This window comes from Augochlora pura, chromosome 4 (assembly GCF_028453695.1).
Source record: "Augochlora pura isolate Apur16 chromosome 4, APUR_v2.2.1, whole genome shotgun sequence".
NCBI classification, from domain to species: domain Eukaryota; kingdom Metazoa; phylum Arthropoda; class Insecta; order Hymenoptera; family Halictidae; genus Augochlora; species Augochlora pura.
Window position 1 is genome coordinate 14099379 of NC_135775.1, and position 16132 is coordinate 14115510.

The 16132-nt window shown below is 34.4% G+C and overlaps 2 protein-coding genes across 4 annotated transcripts in view; one reads left to right on the forward strand and one right to left on the reverse strand.

The window, feature by feature from the left end:
* The window catches only part of Crzr (corazonin receptor), a 50143-nt gene that overhangs the window by 28083 nt on the left and 5928 nt on the right, over positions 1-16132 (forward strand). The window lies entirely within an intron of this gene.
* LOC144468876 (uncharacterized) lies at positions 12587-14111 on the reverse strand. The gene is made up of 2 exons (XM_078178661.1): positions 13948-14111; positions 12587-13190 (listed from the first exon to the last, which is right to left on the reverse strand). The coding sequence occupies exons 1-2, from the start codon at positions 14086-14088 to the stop codon at positions 12651-12653; spliced, it is 681 nt and encodes a 226-aa protein (XP_078034787.1). The 5' UTR covers positions 14089-14111; the 3' UTR covers positions 12587-12650.

Sequence of the window (16132 nt, forward strand, 5' to 3'; positions counted from 1 at the left end):
TTAAATTGTAATTCTGGCGACAACTAAAATATGTTCGTAAATTTTAATATGTTTAAAATGTTTAGAGGTCAAGACGGAATGAAACAAACAAATGAAAATTATAAATAATTTAAGTTGGATTCATAACTTTCTTCGTCATCGCTTGATTATCGCGGCACACACTGGTGGGCGCTTTGCAAAGAGATCGCCACAGCTAACTGGTTAAGCAGTGCATTTTGTAGGCCTTGGACCTTAAATATCCGTACTAAAAATGTTGAAACTGGTTAACTGTAGAGGTATGCGAAAACATTTGAATACCTAAAACCTGGTGCTTGGAACAGGACGATAAGATCCACATCGGGTCGAGACGAGTTCTCGAGAATATTCGTGATTCCTAAAAACATTCGATTTCTTATGCTATCAATTACATACTACAAAACGACAAATCGTCGTACCTAACACGCAATCGACTAAGGAAAAGCTGTTACCAACAGCTGGTGATATTGTCGCAATCGAGAAAACCCAGCTATCGTATACTAATCCACATTAGTTACTTTTACCCCTGTTACGTATGAAGACTTTTTACATCATGTACAAAGTCTGTCTTCGTACGTCGCTCCAGAAACCATTTATCTCCTCTTTTCTGACTGAGCCTGCCTCTTCGAAACAAAAATCCGCTTTTCCATTAGCGTTGGAGATACCACATTTTGTATACATTCATTAGAAAAAACATCGCGCCTAATCGCAGGAAAATCGTGGGAAACCGGACACATGGTCATGTTTGGCCGCCACGTTTAAACAACTTTCGGGGTGTAAAAGGGTCACGATTTTCCTCGACCTCGGTCAGTACACCAGCAAAATCAGCAGAGTATAAAATGTACGCTTGAATCTCACCTAAACTGTTAGACTGTACGAACCCACGCATTTCTCAATGCGTAAAAACTGAGAGTTCGAAATTTAGGCTCTACGATGTATAATCAACTACTTTTATAAGTCTTGTTTTCTGTAATATACTTTGAATATTTGTATATCGATACCTAAAGTCAAATTCGTTTATAATCCACATCCAATCACCGATTCCTGTAGCTAGTATCAGATCCACTATGGTGTAACTTTGTCGCTCGAGGTGCACCAACTCAAAAGTAACGTCGGCTCGTCTGCAAGTTACCCTTTCTGTTGGTCCCGACGGTGAAACAAACGTCGGCTCGTCCGCAATTCAATAATCTCACCTATACCTATACATACTGAACGTTTCAGGGAAATTAGTATTATATACAGGCTGTACCAAAAGTATACAGACATCGGGAAATGGGGGGTTCCTGAGGCCATTTTAAGTAACCTATTCCTTTGCTGAAATGCAATCCCGCGGCTTTGTTAACGAGTTATTAATGAAAGAAGATAGGCAAATGAAAGGCGCGCGCGCGAGGATTCAACCTACTGCTACGCGTGCCAGCTAGCTAACTGAAGTCTATCTCACTTCGGGGCGCGACGGCTTTGAACCACAATCAAAGTAATGAACAAGGATTTTATGAATTTCCTATTAATTTAAAAAATGTCACAAATATTATTAGTATACATAAATACATACATGTATAAATCACCGAAACCTACAAAACGCACTGTTTTCTTTCTATACTCGAACACAAAATGTAACAAACGTGAGTTGTTTGGTCACTTCAAAAATTTACAGTTATTAACTAAAAATTTTGTTTAGATACTGTGTAATTAGTTAACCAGTATTTCCTTCTATCATCTAGACAGAGTCGTAAACAGAGTCGTTTGTTATTTTATAACAACGGTAAGAACATTCCTGAGACTGAATTCTCATGGAAGCTAGATCTTACGGGACAGTTTTTTGAGGAAGAACTCTAAATAAAATACCTGAAACCGGTCATACTATTTCTACCAAGCGGTGTCAAAAGACACTTTTCAAGTTTAAATTTCAAATTATACTCTAAATTAAATTATTTCTCCACAACTAATTCTTTGACTTTTCATACAATTGTTGTTAACTCTTTGCATTCGAGCGGCGACTCTAGATTCTAGTGTTTAATTCTTTCCTGCGATCCTACACCTTTGAGCTAAATCTTAACAAATAATATCGATAAATATATTGCTTAAATTGTCTATATTAACTGATAATTTCAAATCTCGACAGTTTTAACAATTATTTGCATTTAAATGAAAGGTGTCAAAAAACATCTTGTAGTCGAAATAGGTATACATTTTAATACTTACATATGCGATCCACTGTGACTAACCGCGCTTAGTGTACAAGAGTCGTGTTAAGGCACAATTTTACAAAGCAAATAGTGGAAAGAAAATCAGGATACTTGTACCCGGGGTTTCGGTGACTCAAACTTCTGTAGAAATGATGTTACACCAAGCGGCGAACAATGCAAACCAGAAGACGTTAGCATAGACTAGACCCTATCATCCAATAAATGTTACCATAGGTCAGAACCCATATAAAGGATTCGGAAAAATTAAGTTTTTCCAAACTTAGTTATAAAATACGGCTGTTCTTCCGTTTATGGTCCATCTCAGAATTCGATGAAATTTTGAAAATAGGTTCTTTTTTCACTAAAATGACGATTGCCAGAAGGATTTTTGGCGACTCGAAAAAAATTTTTTTATCATTTCAATGTCGCGCTTTACTTTACCGACTGACTGACTTATCGACTTTGTACTTTATGTTCGTGCTGTGCGCATGCGTAAGTATGATGCAACAGTTTGTCAAGTGCTTTTAGAGTTGTATAAGTCGTATAGTTTAACAATGAGTCATTTGAATTTGTTTTACATTGTAAAAAAAATGAATGATTTCACGTCAGCACTAGAATGGGTGAGAGAACTTGGGTTAATTCCTACCGAAAAATATTGTGGAAAACATAAGAATAAAATGACGTATGTTGAAGTCAGAGGAAGACTAGGTCGCTTTCGATGTCGTAAAATGGGAAAATATGATCATTGGATTACAGCTGCACATAATACATGGTAGTTATTACTTGGTTCATTATTATTTTTATTATTCTATATGGTAGAATTCTAATTGAAAATTTTAATAGGTTTGAACGATGCCATTTAAACATTGAGACTTGTATGATTATTACTTATGGTTTTGCGTGGAAATTTTCATTCGAACTAATGCAACATGAGTGCTCTATAGTTGAAAATGAGACGGTTTCCTCGGAAACGATTAGCGATAGATTTTCATTCTGCAGAGAAGTATGTACTCTTTGTCTTGATAGACGATACGAGATGAAAGGTTCAATAGGTGGTCGTGGTGTTATAGTAGAGATTGACGAATGCAAAGTTGGACGGAGGAAATTTGAAAAAGGGCGTATACGTGAGGGGGTATGGATATTAGGTGCAATTATTGTGGCCAATCATTTTATTTTTCTGAGGGAATCGAGCTTTAATAACTTTTATTTTAAAACATTTGTTATCAATGTAGGTATGATAGAGCGAGGAGGGAAGAAATATCGGTTGGAAATATGTCCCGACAATAAACGTGACGAGATTACGTTAATATCTCTTATTAAAAAACATGTAGAAGTGGGTTCAGAAATTCATACAGATTGTTGGAAGGGATATATGAATTTAAAAGATCATGGTTATATCCATAAAACTGTGAACCATAGTGCAAATTTCGTAGATCCGGATAGTGGAGCGTATACACAAAATATTGAATCATCGTGGCGTGCTTTGCGAGCTCGTCTAACTAGAGGTGGAATCAGAAAAGATTCCCTTATAGATCATATGTGTGAATTTTTATGGCGCTATGAGGTTAAACAGGCTGGCAAAGATCCATTTTTACAATTAATTGACGATATTAAATATATATATTCTGGAAATTAATGTAAAATGTGTAGGATTATTTTAAAAGAGTTATATTCTACGTGTCTCCGTGGAAATAATAATTCAATAAGACTGAGCACCTTCTTTTAACAACAACAAAATAACAGTTTGGGCTGTTCTTCCGTTTATGGTCCATCTCAGGTTATGTGTCTCAGGTATGGTAATTGAAGATATTCTATATAAAATAAAAAGTCGATAAGTCGGTAAGGTAGAGTGCGACATTGAAATGATAAAATTTTTTTTTCGAGTCGCCAAAAATCCTTCTGGCAATCGTCATTTTAGTAAAAAAAGAACCTATTTTCAAAATTTCATCGAATTCTGAGATGGACCATAAACGGAAGTTTCGCCTAAAATACTGCTTTACCAAGATTTAAAGGATTGATAAAAAAAACTATAAATAAAAATTATACCTGCACTGTTTATCATCTGAGTCTTTCGATCTACACCTCGTCCTTACTAAACAGGTTCTGGTCTATGCTAACACTTAACACAGACTTAGGATCCTTACAGACAGTGCATCTTATGGGCTTCTCTGTTTCAGTTTTAGTGAGCTCTATATAAAGCTCCAATTGTCGTGCCTGTCCTAATTTTCGTACACCCGAATTAAAAACGTATAGAAAACGAAAAGTATTGTAGGGATGATTATTGGCAAATCCCACAAAACTCCGTGGTAATATAACAAATAGCAACAAACAACGTTGGGTAACAATAAAAGTAACAGTTTATTAGTGATATTATATTGTTAAGGCGGTTGTTCATATGGAGTCGCTATAATGAAAAATTACTTCACGGTGAACAACCCTTAAGAAAATATAAGAAGTTCGGGGTTGTTATGGAAGCGTTGAATCGACAGTAAGTTAACCCTTTCGTTACGGCAGTCCGTTCCACGCCGCGCAGTATGCACATTGCGCATCGGTAGTCTTCGATATTCGCACTTACGTCTTCCAATAGCACTTTGGGATTGTCTTGTATGTATACTTTTTTAAGAGTTATAAAACATAAAAATGAGTATATTGTGGGTATTCAGAAATATACAAATATTAACAAATTTTAGAAGCATGGGTACATACCGGACCGATTTTGGATATCACGGGTCTCGCGGACGTCGATTATAGTCGGCACCCGTACACATAGCACTTCGCCCGGCAGCCGACTACATACAGTCGGTCTCCGTAGCGGTTAAAAGACGGAATTGAAATCTGTCTGTCAAGCGAACCAGTCAGCAAACTGATCGATTGAGCCGATTTATTCTGTTATGTGATAATTGTTAAAAGTTGTGCATCTCGTGTTAAATAAACGTGATGCCGTGACGTTCGCAGAAAACGCGCAGCAATACCTATAGCCACCTCTTATGACTTAAACGGCAACACGATGACAACGATGACTACACTTAACAATGACAACGCAACAACTATGTATATCCATGACAACGCACAACTTTACAGGGCGGTGGTTCTATTACGAATCCCTCGATCTTTTTCGTCGGCCCTTGCATCTTTCCTTAGATTTGCATACAATTTTTCGCACTCTCACACTCTTACTCATTCTCTCTCTTTCTTTCTTTCTTTTACTTCATACTTTACATAAGGTGCTTTTGTTAATCGAGTATCTGGCAACGCTGCATGCCTCAAACAGTTGACTATCATGAAATAATACCACCGGCAAGACGATATTGTGTTTTGTTGTAACAATACTCAGTTATTACTATATATAATAAATATCATTGTAAAATTTAAAGAACAAGAAACGACTTCTACTTACTTCGTAGCATTCCGTCAACTATCACATTTTGTCACAAACGCACCGTAGCGAAAGGGTTAACATAAGATTCATGAAAAGGTATTACATTTTTATATAACAGTTTACTTTTTCTATACGTTTTTCATCCGGGGATATGAAAATTGGGACAGGCACGATAATTTCTTTGGTAATTCCTTACCACTTTGTATCGCACTCAGCGTTACCGACAGTAGGCATGTTAGCAAGAAGCGACTATCTTTTATACTTCATTTCTACTATGAGTGCTGAATATTATTTAGTCTATCGGAAAGTTCTGGCTGTTCTTGATATGAAAGAAAATAATAAATTTTATATGCATTTAATAATGTTTATTGTACTGTATAGTTTCCGTCTTTATTTATGCCCGCTTGCTAGCGTAATACAATTTATAAATATCATTTTTGAAGAATGTATCAAGAATGTGAACGTAAAATAACATCATCGAACATAACTTTCTGGTAGACCTAATATGATATGAAATGTAATTATTTTTAAGGTCGGTTGAGCAAATATTTCGACTAATTACGTAATTGATGACAGTACACATTGTATAGTGATAGTTTCATACATTTGATCTTGCTGATGGTTATTTACAACGTTAACGTTATAAGCATTACATGCAATGTGTTTACGAATTCTAAGTCTGTGGTATTGAGTTGTTACAAAAGTAATTTAGGTTTTTTTGTAAATTACAGCACAATTGCATAATTATTATAAATGAAATTTATGATATGTGATGATCATGCTTTGAGTTGAGTGGGTGTTACTTTTCCATCGTCGCTGTTTAATGTTCGTTTACTAAATAATCTGAAACAGACTTAACACTAAACCTACCGAGCATTAAGAGTGACGAATGTGTGTTGTCCTGTAGGAACAATAAGACTGAATTTATTTAGACTTAATATGAAACTTTGACCGGCGGTGGTTGAGTGTTAAGCTTGAAGTAGCACCTGAACAAATATAAAAAATGAAAGATATTATACATTAGATAAATGGTGGTCAACACAATATGTATACCAAACGAACGCTCGAGTGCACCATACTTGCGCAACACTATTTTAAGAAATAGGCATTGTTGTCCAAAAGGAAACGCGAGCAATGCATTCTTTATCGCGACGCTAATTTATTTCATTAAGAATGATAAACTCCCATGTGGTTTCATTTTTGTCCACGCAAAACTAAATATAAACGCAAGAGACCCACATCAAATAATGTCATCGTAATTCTATCATCCGAAAATACGAGCGCCGGAAAATCAATCTTACAAGTCGCAATGAACATCCTGTTCCCTGGATCGATACCTGAATCGATGTATGCGATTCGATACCTTGTTCTTTCTTTCGAAACGACAAAATATGAAATGCGAGCCAATATACCAATCATTAGATATACTGACTGAGTAATTTTATAAAAAACTCGAGAATAAAATTTTCTGAACATCGAGGTGATACAATGACCGACCGAAAATAACGATTCGTGGCTACCGTACGAATAAGGAAAGGCATTTCGTACTCGCGGTTGCGACCAATAGTCTCTTTGGCACCAAATTTTTCAACAGAACGACTCGTAAACAAATTCTGCTGTTTGAGCTACCCTATTATGTTTTTGAAATCCGTATGACGTATTATATTCGCGCCGAGTTACGTGGGCAAGCGGGCAGCCTCGTGTCGGCACGAAGAATAAAATAAAGAGGCCAACCCGATTAAGAATCAATTTTAATTGCACACATCCATATTTCTGGTTTCTTGATATTTATAACAATTCTATTTGTTAGAGATGCGACTACCTAGGATACATCTCAAGGGGTCACTCTCACTTTTTAATGAAATGTCAGTGTTAGAGTTTGTAATGTGTACACGGTTTTTCAGATATTTAATGTTATAGTTGTTAATAACAAAGCCAAAAAGATGCGCCCTATCTCAGCATTAGGCGCTACGAGGCAGGAGGCGAGTGTCTACAATTTACAGAGTGGAAGTTTTGCACAGACGCCTTCTTCTTGGTCTGCTATCGAACGGTAAAATAGTCATTGAAAAAGCTCTAAAAGCAATTCTGAACATCTTAGCAATTTACCACCCGGTGACACCATTGTTGCGTCGAGTCCGCGTACGCAATTGCCGCAGCTCACTCGAAGGCGCGTGTGTTGAGATAATTGTGGAATCAACGGGTTATTGTAATTAACAATTTATTGTGATTTAATGATGTTTGAAATGGGATATGTTTCGGATGTGACGGAGTGGATGTTGGATACATGGGTTGTAGCGATGCCTTGTTCTCGTTGCTCTTCGCTGCCTTTGGTGGTTGTTTCCTTTCGATATTGCTCGTTCGTCACTCCGTCACTGCCGATGACCCTCGTTTCCTTCCTGCGTTACTGTTTCCTTCTTGCTAACTCTCACTACTGACTGTTGACTGACTGATTCTTAACTGCAAAATGCCTTATATTTATATGCCTTTCGTGATCCGGTAAAGAACCAATCACGATCGATTGTTTGAAGGGCGCTTGTAGGACCGTTTGGTGGTCGGTCGGTCGGTCGGTCGCCCGATGGATTTTCCGAGGAGGAGCGGCTTCAACCGATTTATGGCTGTAACATTTCTTGCACTCGCAGAGCCTTTGTGTCGAATATTTTCTATCAGAATTGTTGTTCCGAGACGGAACAACCATGTTGGCATTCCATGAAAATAGTTGGACAAATGTCGGTCTTACATTTATGCATACATATACACTCATACACGAAAGTATTCGAACGCTTATGTTTATGAACGCTAATATTTAACTAAACATAAAATTGTACGTTTAAAATTCGCCGAAAAATTGGTTTATAAAAATAATTCGTTCTGGGACAAAGTATTACTCTTTGGTGAGAGTAAATTTAACGTTCTTGGTAGCGATGAACGTAACAGTGTCTGGAGGAAATAAACCACAGAATTAGTACCGCGAAATCTTCGACTGACTCTAAAACATAATGGTGAATCTGTATAGGTTTAGGACTGCATGGCATGTAGTGGAATGGGACACTTTGTGTTTATCGATGATAAAATGGAAGAAAAGAAGTACTTAAAAATTTTGTAGGAAAATTTCAAAAACAGTGTATCAAAATTGAATTTACCAAACAGTTATTGATTTCAACCGGACAATAATCCGAGGCATCGGATAAAATAGTCAAAGAATGGATATTGTATAATGTTCCACACGTGTTTCCATATGAACAGCAAAGTCCCGACTTAATCCCCATTGAACACTTTTAGAATGAAGTCGAAAAAACGGTTAAGAAATACAGCTATTACTTTGAAAGAACAGTTAAAACGAAATATTATTAAAATATGGCATTCAATAGATCTAAATGTTACTTCTAACTTATTTCACTGAATGAAAATCAGACTTAAGGTTTTCATAAAAGCAAACGGTAGCTCAGCTTCCTATTTGTGAGATATGTATGAACTGGAGAATCAATGCGCGATCGTATCACTTAGCAGACCACGCGCGCCACAGTGAACTGTACGATTTCCACCGGGGTTAGGCAAGGCAAATCAAACAATTTTGTTAAACGATTTCACGCGTCGTTTATACAAAATATAAAAAGAGAAACGCGTCGCTACCTTTTTCTTTACACGTTTATATTAAATAGTTAATTTATAGTTACATGTATGTTTCACTGATAACCCATGTGAACGGAGCTCGCTAAAATTAAATTACAACACTATTGTAGGATGCGTATAGTGTGACACGTTCACACCTGTGGACGAGCGGTACGATTGAGACGCGGTATGATTAAAGTGACAACTCGGTAACTGAGCGGCATGTTTGAGGACACTTTTATATTTTATTTTATTTTACAACGATTCGTTGCTGTTTGACAAAGTGTATAATATTCACTCAATAGAGATGTTTCTTCTCTACAAAACTGTGCTAATCGTCTTTTTGAATCATTGAATTTGTTATTACTTTTGAGGCTGTAGCGACACACGGTCGACGACCGTAATAACCATTCGAGCTGCCCGCTTGCAGATTCCAAGGGTTTGACGAAAAAAAACATTCCTTGACGTTTGCAAGGACGGAAATTACATTATTCCTTTATTTATTTATTTATTTATTACTTTCGCGTAGTAAAAAAAAATAATAAACAATAAATAGTAAATAATGGATTAATTTATTGTTATAACTATTAACACAGTTTTGTAGAGCTGAAACAGTTTTATCGAATGAATATTATACACTCTGTCAAACAGCAACGAATCGTTGTAAAATAAAAGAAAATATAAAAACGCTACGAACTTATTCCTCAACCCAATATGTGAAAAAGTCTTACAGAGGCCTCGGGGTCAGTCTTCGCCGGCCTTTGTATGGTGGAACTCTTTGCAAAAGTGTTTTTTGAATCAGTAAGTAAGCGTACGATTTTACCGAGAGAAGCGTTTCTGTGGGTCAATGACTAAAATCCCACACCTTGAATCGTTCAATTTAAATAACTATTAAATGCTCCATTCAAATACTTTTGCGAGCCACTTCTCGTACATATTTACGATAAATGTACTATAAAAACAGTATACATTGTTGAATTATTTTCTGCTTTCACTTATGTAATCTTAAGATTCATACTTTGTTATGCGTGTAACATATAGATATTTCATTAATTGGATGTTAGAAATGTAAGCGTTCGAATACTTTCGTGAACAAGTGTATATCCTCAATATTTTATGAAAATGAAGGGGCAGAATTGAGAACACTATTATTGAGATTAGTAAAACTTGACATTTGATAATGTCACAAAAATCTCGAGAGAAACCTAGCAACTAGCAAAATAATCCGAACGAGTGCTACCGGCGCCAACATATACGGGAACACGTTAACAATTACGATGTTGCAATTGTTTATGCCTTTCTTAACAATTTCATACCAAGAAATAATACCTTCCGTATAGAGACGAGATATGTATTTATTGCATAAAGCTTACTATAAGAGGTTATGTTGATGTGAGGAAATTTGTTAACATTATGTCTAAATTACAAATATTTAAAACGTTTTTCATGTTCTATAGATTCCTCGGATTAATATAATTACATATGTATGAAAAATATTAAATTCTTAAAGCTTGAAAAGTTTTAAGATTTTTGAATAAATCAACGATTAGCTACATAATTGTTTAACCCATTCGCTGCCAAGGACGAGTATACTCGTCTTTGGCAGGGTGTCACACATTGCCAGGACGAGTATACTCGTCCTACTTTAAATATATTATAACATGCAGGCTTTTGAATTAGCAAATTTTTTGTGGCCACAAACATAAATATAAACATGTAAAAAACTTGAAAAAATACTACAAATAAAATTTTTTACAAAAATAATACTTTATTTTTTATAGAGAATGATAAAATATAAATGATGAAATAAAAATGGCAATGGGAATGACTTCATATAATTTAGGCTTGGCAGCGAATGGGTTAATATAAGTATGCGAAATAAAAAATGTTGTAGTTAAGAGTACGTTTCTGCATTATTTAGGATCTGTACGAATTCCAGGCTGTGAATTACGACTGTGCCATTAACAACAAGCTGCCAAGTCATAGTTTGAACGCTTATGTCGCAAGCATCGATAGTTTTTGTAGGGATATAACACAGCAACAATATAATTTTAAAAGCCAAGAAAGCTGTAAATTTATCCATCTCAGATTCACACTTTTCTCTGCTGCAGTTAATTGTCCAAATCCATTTAGATAAAATCGAACGTTACCGTACCACAGCATTTTCAGTAGGTAATTCAGACCCTAATATTAAAAGAAGCATTCCGACTAATTGCAATTTTTCCAAAATTTCTTTTACACGACATTTAGTAAATTAATTCATCTGGTTTCGCAAGTAGCTCAGGTCCTTTCTTTACAATTTTGAATATATTATTTTCTTTTAAAGATTGTATGAATATTAACGGAGAACATTGTGCATTATCTGCATGGATAAGAATCCATTTTGTACAGATTAGAGAAATTATTTTGAGTATACAGAATTAGTCAATAAAAACTATTCCCTGGAATAACTAGATATCTACTGTAATAATAAAAAAATGTTTCACATAAAGTTTATTGTGTTGGCTAATGTTGCGTCGAGTCCGCGTTCGGAATTGCCGCAGATCACTCGATAGCGCGTATAGCATCGATAGCTGCTAATTCTAACTATTGACTGTTGACTAACTGATTTCTGAAAAATGCCTCATATTTATACGATTTTGATGATCCGGTAAGAGCCAATCGGAATCGGTTGTTTGAAGGGCGCTTTTACGCCAGTGTGGTGGTCGGTCGGTCGGTCGCCCGATGGGTTTTTTTCCGAGGAGGGGCGGCTTCGACCGTTTTATGGCCATAAAACATTTCTTGTACTCGCAGAGCCTTTGTGATGAATATTTTCTATGGAAAGGACATAATATGTGTGAAGAATTGTTGTTCCGAGACGGAACAGCTAATGATATGGTGGTCTTTAGTTCACTTCGTTCTTTAGACACGAACGATACTTACGTACTTTGTATCAGAAGCTAGACTCCGTAGCGATATCGATAAGTATGTGGACAAAGTTACCGACAAAATGATGGGTTTAAGCTTTAAAAAATTTATACTACAAGGATTACTACAATTTATGCTACAAAGATTATTCGCTGGATATTAAAAAAAGAAATTTGTTGAAGTATCAAATGCAAGCTAAAATTATGCAAAAGTGTTTATTTTTATTAATACGTTGTTATAACTAAACTAAAAATTTAATTAAAAGTCAAGATGACAAACGCATACTTTCCTTATAGAATAATAAATCACGTATATGTCAGATAGAATTTTTGAAACATGTCAGATATCTTTTCGTTTATCGGTAAATTCTCAAATCCAAGAACATACAGGAAGTGTGTAAAACAAAAGTAAGCTCAAAAGCACAATGATTAAATCAAAATAAAAGATCACAAAAATTCGTAAAAGTAATATAAAGTGTTTCTAACCTTGACCTGTCTTTGACCGTGAATAATGTTATATAGCGTTTTGTATAGATTCCAAAAATCCATACAATTTTACTCAACTGCTGAAGAAATAGTAGACGCTGAATTACATTTACTACATTCGGAATCATTATCCTTAGCTAACAAGTCAAAGGCTTTATCGTCTGTGAAATATTTGGCTGCTCGTTGTGTTTCAGCTTTTTTCATTCGATTCTGATCGCTCTTATTTCCTAAACCGCCGCATTTGCATTTCTTCTTTCTGCGCCGTCTGCAGCTCATGCTCTTTCTCCTCGATCTCCTTTTAGAGCGCCTACTCCTTGTCCTTCTTCGTCTACATCCCCTGCTCCTTCTTCTCCTTCTGCTTCTACTTCTACTCCTCTTCTTCTTGCATTTGCAACTTTTCATACTTCTTCTTCGTCGACGCCGTCGTCGCTTCTTCTTGCATTTGCAGGCTAACTTTTGCGATCGCTTCTTACGACAGAAGTCTAACAAGTTCAGTTCCTGGGACGCGATTTCCTTACCTTTCGAATCATAGCTAAGTGGCAAGACATAATGACCGCCATTATTCTTGAAAATACCATATGCCACCCCACGCTTCAGTACTGCTTGCATCTGTTGTCCAAGAAAATGTGATTTCTTAGAGGATCACGTTTAACCGTACAACAATTTAGCTGAATATTTTTCAGAGTTAACCTTTACAATTTAATTAATTCAATCTGAACAAACGATATACAATTTATTGGGTTCATTTAAACATAATTTCAGCTTGTTAGATTGTAATTTGTAAGTGAATTCATTTCAAATTATCATATCCAATGCTGATATTCTAGAATAACAATAGTATCGATGCATTCGAAATAATAGCAACTTCAAAATGAAGATTATTTCTTTATTATTTTATTTTAAATACAGCAAAATAAATAATTCTCAAACTACACTGCAATCGATAGATTCTAATCGATTAATTTTATCATTAATTTGTTTCGAGCGAAACTCTGTCTTCACACAAATCTGATCTTTTAAATAATATATTATATTATAATGGAATGTTTCAAGCAGGCTGACTATTTAAGAATTCTTATATACTATTTTGATTTATTTTCTCTTCTATGTAGTCTTCGGAATTGATAACATTTATTTAAATTCGGAAATCTAAAAAATGTTTTACTAAGTCAGCCTATACACTAGTCATATTGTAGTCACTACAAGTCAGCCTATAAGTCAGTCTAAAATACGAAACTAATATTTATTGTACGATACATTAACCCAACTTATTGAGGAAAACTGCACGGTTATAAATAAAATTACAGTCACAGTAAGAAAGTACAAAAGCCAAGAATTATTACATGTATATTTGAACTGAACGTACCTGTCGTCGTGCAACTTGGGCTGGAATATTGTGTACAGAGCAAAGATAACGTAGAATCTCACGTGTCGTAGACCCCTTTATTTCACGAAGATTTTTAATCGCAGAAACCACCAGTGCAAAAGTTGTAGATGAGTCGATCATCGTTCAAATTATAATTTGTAAGACCTTGATAAAAATTAGCTACATGTAATTATATTGAAAATGACTTCGATTTTTTGTACAAATAATTTAATTAAATTACCATGATAAAAATCATTTGTAAATATTACATATATAAAAAAATACAGGCGTCCCAATATTTACCATTTATATTATAATTATTTGGGAATCTCGAGTCTTAGATACTCCTAAATACTTAAATTGTTATTTTTAAAAATAAATGTCAATAGGATAACGATAGATGTTGGTAGCGCCATTACACACTTATGAATCTACTATAACTAAATGAATCAACGAGCATTTAACATGCAGGCCCATTTCATGGACAAATATCATCGCTAAACAGGTATCATGCTTTTATAACGAAGAGTTATTAGTAAAATTTCAAACAACAAAAACGTTAAAAGCACTTAGAAATATCTATACACATATTGCAAAAATATTTATAAGTATTAAAAAAATAAATAAATAGAATTTAAATAATTAATAATAAATAAATAATTTAGCTAATAGCTCTTTAAGATCGAACATCAACAGCTAAGAATTTCTTTGAAAAACGTCTAAATCATTTATATGAATACAATGCGACAAGTTCTTCTGAAATTATTATTTTTAAAAGATCCTTAAAGATAAACTTGCGGTAAATAAATTGTTAATTCTGCTAGCGTAGGTTGATTTTGGATAATAATGTTGATACCTGACAACGAAATAAATTAGCTGGTGTACAATTTGATTGTGTTCCATTCAATTCCAAAAATCTTTTTCACTGGACCGTAATTTGATGATCTTCGGTACTTTGTTTAAAAGAAACCACTTCGAATTTTTCATTGACGAAATACGCAAAAATTTTCTTGTGTCACATTGCAAACAAATTGTTAATGAACAAGCATCGTTGTTTCAAATGAATCCTGCCTCTTCGATATTAATATCTCGAAACAATTTCATGACATATTGATGATGAAGAAACCTCTTAGAACGACACCATCCTGAGGCGTTCAGAAATAGACGTTAAACCATTTCTTGTAGAATATCGATTTCTGTCGGTCACGGTTGGCAAATAGAAAGGTCTGAATTGCAACAATTTTATTGATTCATAAACGAGAAGCTATGATCTAAAATGTAACCTAAAGGTTTTTGAAAGTTTTAAAAATTGTAAAAATGATCGCAATTTAAAGAAAGAATAGTTTTTATCCCAAAATCTTCAAATGCTTCTATTCATTTAAATAATCGATATATAAAAAAATTATATGCTACATTATAGAATACTCTGTGCAGAATATCACTGTGAACTTTGAAACAAATCTGCTAAATTCGGAAATTTCTTGACGATCGAGTTGAAAGATCAAATTATCTTCAGTCGCTGAAAATTTCAAAGTATCGCTTTGACGTAATATTTAATAAAATCAATATTTTAATTTTAACTTTAATAAAATCAAAACAAAAAAGATTGACTTCTTTGAACCGTTAGTATGGTGTCTCGTCTCAATGAAAAGGATAAAAATAGAAAATGCTATAATCCAGGAAATGAGTTGCACGAGGTACATAGTAATATTTAAGGACGTTAACGCGAAGCAGAACGAATGCTAAAAAGTTGTCCGACATAAAATATGTAAATTAGTGTATTTAATCAAAGTGGTTGTCACCGTCAAATGCCTTGTGCATACATTTGATATTTTCTTATGCGATAAAATAATTACATTTTACGACATTTTAAACTTGTATCATTACCATCAAACACTCGCGAATATAGTTGTGTACATATTATTCAATTATCAAATTAGAATTATATAATTATAAAATTATATAAAATTACATAAAATTATATAAAATTATATAAAATATGTGATCCCGATTTACGAAACATTTACTATCGCACACCAATGCTCATATTAACTCAGAAATAAATATAAGCATTGAAAGATGCATTTTCCAGATTTTTTAAAATTATTGATGAAAAGTTCTGAAAATCTGCTATTTTCTACCAATCCTAATGAAATTTTCTTGAACTTGAGATATACAAAATGCA